An 8,457-nucleotide genomic window follows, 5' to 3' on the forward strand; every position below is an offset into this window, starting at 1 on the left:
GTAACAGTAGTTTTGGTATAAATGAGTATGGCATTTAAACAAATGAACAAAAATCAAGCTGAAAACTCCATCAGGGTTGTTTCTGTAGGCAACTATTTACTTGTTTCATTCTGGAATAACCTTTAAGTCTTGGAACTGCAATTAAGCTTATATTGGTCATGTTATTCTTACGTACATTACTGGATATTAACAATGGAAGTCTGAGAAAAAAGAGTAGGTGCCTGTGGGAAGTGCAGAAAATACTGACAAAGCTTGGGAAGTTGATACAAGTCTTCTTCTTCAAACTCAGTGCTGTTCTATAGCAAACTGCTGAGCAGTTTTTATTTCTATACCATTTTTATTTCTGTAAAGAAGTGAACTACAATTAGAAAAGAACCAAGATGCAGTGCTATTAAGATTATGGGAAAGGAGTGACAGCCATGCAGCCAAGGAGAGAGCCATGGACTGAGCTAATCCACTTCCATCTGTGGAAAGCCATTGCACAAACTGAGTAAATGAGCACATCCTCCAAAGAGGAGGCTCAGCTCCAGACAGTTCAAACATCCACAATTGAATAGCAACAAAGTAAATGCAGAAGGCTGGAGGAGAAGGCTGTCTACCTGAACTCAGTAAATTGAAACCAAATATAAAATTTCCTGTGGAGGTTTCTACACTGTCGGCCTCTCTCTTCTTGGGAATCAAAAAAAAACCAAATTAAATTTCTATCCTTGAAGCTGAAACATATGAGTTCTCCTTTCAAATAGAATATCTGTTGATGGAATGATGGTAGACAGTAATTTGAAATAGTCTAAAAGGAATGTGCTTTAGGGGAAAAATTATATTGTTAAATTCATTAAGGGCTGCTTTTATTAGGAAAAAAGTTGCCAAAGTTCTCAGACACTGAGGTCTGTAAATAATTGATCCTTGCCTAGGTCTGTCATATGAAAGTCAGCTACAGGGATTGCACCTCAGTTATCCTTTTTGGTTTTTTGTTTGTTTGTTTTTAAAAAGGTATTTGAGGTTATCTGAGTTAAAATTTAAATAATATTTATTTTGCAAGATAAGTATGAGAAAAGGGTTTCCCTCTTTGAAGAAACTTTTTAGGCTATTTTTAATTGAGATTTGTTCTAGATATACCTAAGCAATCTGTAAGTACATAAGAGTTTTGTCACTCCAAACACCCTTTTGCACAGACTACTGGAAAGCTGCTCATAGTGTTATGTTTTATAACACAAATGGGCTACATTCAAAGTGATACCTAGGCTGATGGTGCAGTGCTCCTAATAAAATGGATAATGAAGTTATGTTGAATAGTAGTATTTTATTTAGGACTGGGAGTTTTTGTGAATATCTCCAAAGGTGCAAAATCAGTTGGCAGGCAGTTAATCAATTAGGTGAAGTTAATGGATTTCCTAATGTATTTTAAAATAATAATTTGCTTTTAATATTAAAATGGTATAATTTTATTTAATTTTTATTTAAATTATTGTTATTAGCCATGATTCCTTGTAGTCAGCTTTACTGAGATACTTTTGACTTCTTTCCCTGCAGGCAGAACTTGTGAAAGGGAATCTGCAAAGCGTTGGGCTCACGCTGCGCCTTGTGCAGTCCAAGGAGGAGGATGCAGGGCATGTTGTCATCGAAACTGTGACTCCAAACTCACCTGCTGCAGCTGCTGATCTACAGAGAGGAGACAGACTGCTGGCAATTGGCAGTGAGTGATATGTCAGCTTTCACAATGAGGGTTGTCTTGCCGTGTGTGCAGTTCAGCTAATCTCCCTTCCTTAATAGTTCAGTTGTGCTTGGCACTCGAAAGCTAACATTTCTGTATTTATGGTCACTTAAGGCTTTTGTTTGCTTGATTTATTTTCTTGCATATTTATTTACTCCTTCTTAGGTAAAAGGCAAAAGAAGCTTGAATAAACATTTGGCAACATTAAAAACAGAACAAACAACAAAACAAAACAATAAAAAACCGAGCCAAAACATTAATGTGACTGGGCTAGCAGTAAGTTTAACCTTTACAGAGATTTTACAGACCAGAGCTTAAAGTCTGCAATAAGTTCTTTTGCTTAGGTACTGCCTAAATAAATCAATTTCAATACTCCAATAATTTAAAAGGGTTTTTGGTTCATTTCAATATATAGCTGATGATAGCTTTAGAACAAAAGAAAAGTCATTTTTATGTGATCCACTGCATGACTGTATGTGAACTGTGTGCTCATTAAGATATTTTTGCTTGCATGTAATTTGGAGATACATCAAATGGCTCTGAAAGTTCTGCTCAGGAAGATGGTTCAGCTCACTCCAGCCACACTGATAATGTAGCATTATGCCCATATTTTGTTAACATATTGGAAGTATTTTCATTTTATCCTGCTTCTGTTATAACTTTTTTAAAAGATACCCAACTTTTTTGAGTCCTTTGTTAAATTTCTACTGCTGAAAAGACCAAACTTACAGTAAGAGCAAGGTTAAAACTGTTTCCATATCAAATCAACATTACTGTGTAAGGTTACAGTATTATTACGAGCAGCAAGCTGGAGTATTTATGTAATTTTTTTTCTAGCTCCATATTTATATGAATAAAATGGAGAGAATCCATCTGTTACATTTCAATTAAGCTCTTCTGTCATAATTGACTTCCTTTGTTACTGAGCAACAATGTGTTTGTTGACTACTTTTGGTCACTTAGGTTATTATCATAATTAGAACTTAATAATGTTTGTCTTTTTTTTTTTTTAATAGGTGTTAAAATCACATCAACTGTCCAAGTGTTGAAACTTATTAGACAAGCTGGGGACAGAGTTTTAGTCTTTTATGAAAGGCCTGTTGGGTATAATCAGCATGGCTCAGCACTGCAGGATGGATTTGGACAATTGGAGGACACAGCTTTCTTGGCACAGGCAGAAGATGACCAGAATAGTTTAGCAGCTGATACTGATAGCAGAGATTTTGATTCAGAATTCGAAGACTTAGCTTGTGATGCACCTGACCAAAAAGAAGATCTGCTAACATCTCCGAGTCCCAAACGGTCGGTAGTAATTCTTGCTGCTGCTAAACCTCTTGGAACTATATCCCCCATTCTGAATCGAAAACTGCATTTAGGAAATTACCAGGCAGCATCAAAAATGCAACCAAAAGATGGGGCTAAAGTGGCAACACCTAAAACTGTTGAGGTTTCAGATGCACCACAGCCATCGGGTAAACAGTCGCAAGGATCTAGTACTAAGCCTCCTGTGCCACCTAGGCCACAAATTAAGCCTACTTTGTCTACTAGTGATAGCCAAACTGTGTTAGAAACTGGAGGTGTATGTTCTGATAAACCAGAGAGGCCACCTCCACCTGCAAATAACGGAGAAAAATCTACAGAGAAGCTAATTAAAATTAGTGATCAGATAGAAGACCCAGCAGTATCAAAAGTAGTAACAGCACCAAAGCAAGATACATTAAAAGATGGACTCGCAGAAAATGCACGTAGTTGCAAAGATAGCGATGATCATCGAACATGGGAGTCACCAGAAATTCCTTATAAGAACCGTCAGGGCAGATGGCCAATGATGAGAACATCCTCCTGTCTATTTGAAGTAGAAAAATACCATAAGTACCTTAATGTTGCACTGTGGTGCAGAGACCCTTTCAAAGCAGGTGGTTTTATCTGCTTAGGGTATGCAAGCATAAAACTTGAAGAAATTGCTTTAGATTGTCTAGCTACATCCTCAATGGAATTTGTTAGAAAATTTCAACTGCATGCTCCTACACCTAAAGCAGCAGTCACCCGAACAGCATTGCGGAGTTTGACAACTCATAAAGGTTTCAATGAAAAATTTTGTTACGGTGATGTAACTTTACAATTCAAATATTTAAAAGAAGGTGAAATTGATGATTCAGGCGTATTTCTGGAAAAAGAGAGAGAGTGTCACTTAGAAGAAGAAGCTCGTGCCCTTCAGAAAGAAGATCCTTTCATGGGACAAGTTCTCACAGAGAACAAGCATAACTTTCAAGATACTCAGTTTCAGAATCCAACTTGGTGTGATTACTGCAAAAAGAAAGTATGGACTAAAGCAGCTTCGCAGTGCATGTTCTGTGCTTACGTTTGCCATAAAAAATGTCAAGAAAAATGTTTAACAGAGATGCCCTTTTGTGTAGGGGCTGAAAAGCGACTCGATCGAACTGGGGGCAGCAGCAGAGCCGAGGGACAGGAGGCTCCTGCAGCCGCAGCCCCTCGGGTTGATTCCGAGGCCAAGTCTGCTAACAGAACTACAGGTCTGACCAGGCACATCATCAACACGAGCACCCGGCTGCTGAACCTCCGGCAGGTGCCCAAAAGCCGCCTGGCCGAGCAGGGGCCGGACGTGGCCGAGCCTTCGCCAAAGCACACCCCGAACACGTCTGACAACGAGAGCAGCGACACCGAGCTCAGCGGGCCCAGCAGCCCCTCCAAGCGCGCCGCGGGCGCCGGCATCAAGCTGGTCCGCAAGGAGGGCGGCCTCGATGACAGCGTCTTCATTGCTGTGAAAGAAATCGGGCGTGATCTCTACAGAAGTTTACCCACAGAGGAGCGTTTTCAGAAATTGGAGTTTATGTTGGATAAGCTGCAGAATGAAATAGACCAAGAGCTGGAAAACAATAATTCACTGGTTAAGGAAGAAAAGGAGACGACCGACGTGAGGAAAAAAGCCCTGATTTCTGCTGCGCTGGCTAAGTCGGGTGAGAGACTGCAGGCCCTCACTCTGCTGATGATCCACTACAGGGCAGGCATTGAGGATATAGAGTCCCTGGAGAACATGTTCTTAGAGAGGCAATCCAAAAAAGTGACTAGAGATTTCGAGGAACCCAGTATAGCAGAAGAAGTGGATAGCGAAGATGGCAGTCTGACAGAGGCTCCAACATTGAACATCATATCAGAAGAACCAGTTGATCCACCTCAATCAGTAGACTGATATTTACATATTTAGTCTTTGAAGGAATGGACTAAAAGAATACTTTGCACTTAACTCCAAACACACACAAATTAAATTAAAACACTGGTATAATGTGCGTGTCCTGCTTCTCCACAGTTAATTGCTAATAGTGGTTCTTCTCCAGCTACAGCACCGTCATTTTGTTAAACTAGCTGGTTAAAACTACACTTTGGGGTTTATATTGGAAATTTATTTTTAATAACTTATTTTTATTTTTTCTAATTATGTAACCTTACCATTTCACATCAACGTGTGTGGTTTCCTTAATGCATTACTTGACCCCACTTCCCCTCTCTGCATTATTTTTTTTTTTTTTTTTAGCTAGTGTTTTCAATGGGAAACAGTCAGGATTTTCAAGATGTTTAGAATCCATTGTATGATGAAAACATTATAAGCTTGTTGCATGCCTAAGCTGATGACTGACTCAGAAGTCACCAAGGGGCCAGGCTTTTAAGTGTTGATCACAGTTTAATTGTATGTCTTCTAGGTAGTTGTGTATTTTTTGCCAAACATATCATGAAAGCAAACAAAAGGTCTTTAATTTTCTTTGTTGTTAATACTTATGGAAGTTACCATTGCGTATCATTTGTTTTCCATGTTTTTGTTAAATACAAGAACTTTTTGTAGTTTGTATTTAACACAAAAAATAGTAATGCTATGCTAAAAAAAAAAAACCTCCTTAGAACTTTGGACTATTGTTAGATATCAAAGTATAAACTGGTATCTCATAATAATTTAATTTGGAATATTTTCAAGGTAAGAGGCTCGTTGCCTTCCAGAACAAAATCATATGTTTGTGATGTTGTATTATCTGATAGCCTGATAAAGGAAAGTTGTTCTTCACAAGAGTTGGAGGTTTCATTGCCTTCTGTGAAAAAGCATGTAATGATGGTGTAAGTAATATAAAGAAATGAATATTTTGCTGCAGACTATCATTTTGGAAAGCTTAAGGTGCAAAATACAAAGTAACTAATGTTCTCTCAACACTTTTGAGTAATCATAGTGTGGTAAGTTGCATTCAGCTCCTCAGACAAAAGGTAGAGTCTGAGCAGAAGGATCACCTTTGTCAGCAAAATGTCCTATAGTGTATATAACATGTTTTATTTGAGTCAATTTGTGAGTCCAGTAGAGATGAGAAAGAAATTCAGCCAGCTGCTTTTGAAAAGAACTGTCTGGTCTTGTGCTATGTGTAAACTGTGGATCTTAGCATCACCTGGCTAAGGCCATCATTCTTATTTATTTCCTGTAGACATTGTTTCATCTTCTGTGTACAGAAATTTTGTATAAAATATCATCTTTATTTTAGGTACTGTGCTAGGTACTCGTATCATTATCACTGGTATTGCTGGTAGTAGGAAAAAAAGCCTTTGTGGGAGTGGAGTTTGAGATGGTAAAAATAACTCCTTTAGGTTTTGAGGTCATCTGTAATGTACCTCTCCTTTAAATTTGCTTCTTGGTTTAGTTTTGTGATGGGCAAAATTAAGAAGCAGTGGTTTTCACCATGGAACAGCGTGCTTGTGCTTCTAAGCAAAATGGTTACTGCCAGTCATGCAACTACTTGCACTTTTTAATGAGTTCTGGGCAGTTGATACTACTTAGTTGATGTATGGAAAACTATCCATGCTAAAACAGGCATGTGACACACTTCTGAAATTAAGCTTCAGCAAATAATCGCACAAAATCAGCTTCCCTTCTTGTCTAAAAGTTATTTAACCTATACTTGCTTGAGATGCATATTAAGACTTCCCCACTCCGTTTTCTCAGCAGCTTACCATTCATTGGTGGTGATCTGCATTCAATGCCATCAGTGTTTGCTCTTACAGACTACTACAGAGGTTTTCAAATATATCCAAGTGCTTCTTTTAAGCCCTGGTGCACATGAAGGAGCTGTGAAAACAATGCAAATACTGATTTCAAAAAACACATTCATGGTTTTAGATTGACTAGTGTAACACGGTGGGTAAGAAAAGCTGGATATTGTTTTCCTTGCATAGTGTTGCTAATGATGATGATTGTAAGAGGTAAATTAAATGTAGTGCAATATTTTTAAATATACTGAATGGAAAAAGGGCAAAATAGTTGTATTTTAGTGATAAGAAGGAAAACATGAATTCCTATCTGGCATTATTTACAATAAGCAGTGAATCTCCAGGGGGAAATTGTAATACTACATTCCTGATGTAATCTTTGCTTCATGCTTGACTGTAAATAGCTAAAAATAAAGAATACCACAGAAAACAAGAATATCTTGACTTAATGATATCTGAATAGGTGGCAGCTACACACATTTGCAGAAGACCTGCCTAATATGATTTTGTTGGCTATTATTTTATCATGAAAATAAGCTTTAATAAAATAGTTTTGCTAAATTATCAACTTTCTTGCATTGTGTCAATTTTTTTAAATGCTTCTATTGCAGTAGCTTATCATCTAAAGCCACCACTTAAAGGAAGGATCTTCAGGGGAGAAACACATTTTGCATTATATAAAACTACTGATAACTGGATTATTTCGGCTGAGAAATTTGAAACAAAGCATCTGTGAAGTTTACAGCTGCAGAGGAGGAATAAATAGTGTGAGCAAATTAATAAAATGTCTTTATCACACCTGAATTGACACAGATCAAAATATACAAAATAGGAAAAATCCACATTTCTTCCAGGACAGAAGGGATATTTTTGTGTATTTTCTGAGTAAAATTTCTTCCTGACTGTCACCAAAAAAGGTTTGGTTACTCATTACTCAAAAAATCTTAAACAACTGCTAAGTTTTTATTTGGCAGTGGGGAGAAAGGTGGCACAAAGATTACAAACATGAGTTGTCTGTGTGGATTTTAGTTAATCTTCCTCTTCTGGTGGAGCAGGAGGGGAGCAAGAGAAGGGGAGCCACTGCACCGCATTGATCTGCTCAGCAAATCCTGGGAAGATGTTGCTCCCTCAGGCTCAGCAGAAACCTGGCTCCAGCTGCAGAAGAGGAATGTGATCCATTTCTCTCTCCGTGGTTCTCCTCCTCGTTGCAGATTAATGCAAACTCTTTGGTTTTGATGTGCTCAAAAATTCAAAACCAAGCCATGAAGAAAGCTTTTTAAAAAATGTGTGAGTTGCTATGTTTGAATTCTATATTAGTGAACTGAAGAAATACATGGGTTGATCAGCTGGCAAAAAGATAAACACTGTAATAATTCAGAATTCTTGCATTGGTATTTCAGCCTCAAATTTGATCAGATTAACAATTTGATGTTGATCAAAAGACTTCAGTGAAGTTAAGTAGAATAACATCTCTTGGAGCAAAGTTTCAAGTGTGCAAATCACAGTAAAATCTGAGCCTAATGTAAATAGTCACTGATCTGCACAATTATTACTTACTTGGTGACAGGGAAGAATTCATCACACGACAGAATCTTGGTTTCTGAAGGAGCTCTGAGAAATGCTTTCCTGACAGCTCTCCCCACACTGGTAAAGCACTTTATTACAATAGATCATGAACTTCTGTCAGATAATTTTATTTTGATGTG

At 37.8% G+C, this 8,457-nt stretch overlaps 1 protein-coding gene across 1 annotated transcript in view; it reads left to right on the forward strand.

The window, feature by feature from the left end:
- PDZD8 (PDZ domain containing 8) overlaps window positions 1–7,319 on the forward strand; it is a 52,627-nt gene extending 45,308 nt beyond the window's left edge. The window contains exons 4-5 of the mRNA XM_053984002.1: window positions 1,531–1,693; window positions 2,728–7,319. Coding sequence (XP_053839977.1) covers window positions 1,531–1,693; window positions 2,728–4,922 — 2,358 coding nt within the window. The 3' untranslated portion in view covers window positions 4,923–7,319. The remainder of the gene's footprint in view (window positions 1–1,530; window positions 1,694–2,727) is intronic.
- Window positions 7,320–8,457: the final 1,138 nt, after the last annotated feature.

Source organism: Vidua macroura, chromosome 8 (assembly GCF_024509145.1).
Source record: "Vidua macroura isolate BioBank_ID:100142 chromosome 8, ASM2450914v1, whole genome shotgun sequence".
NCBI lineage: Eukaryota > Metazoa > Chordata > Aves > Passeriformes > Viduidae > Vidua > Vidua macroura.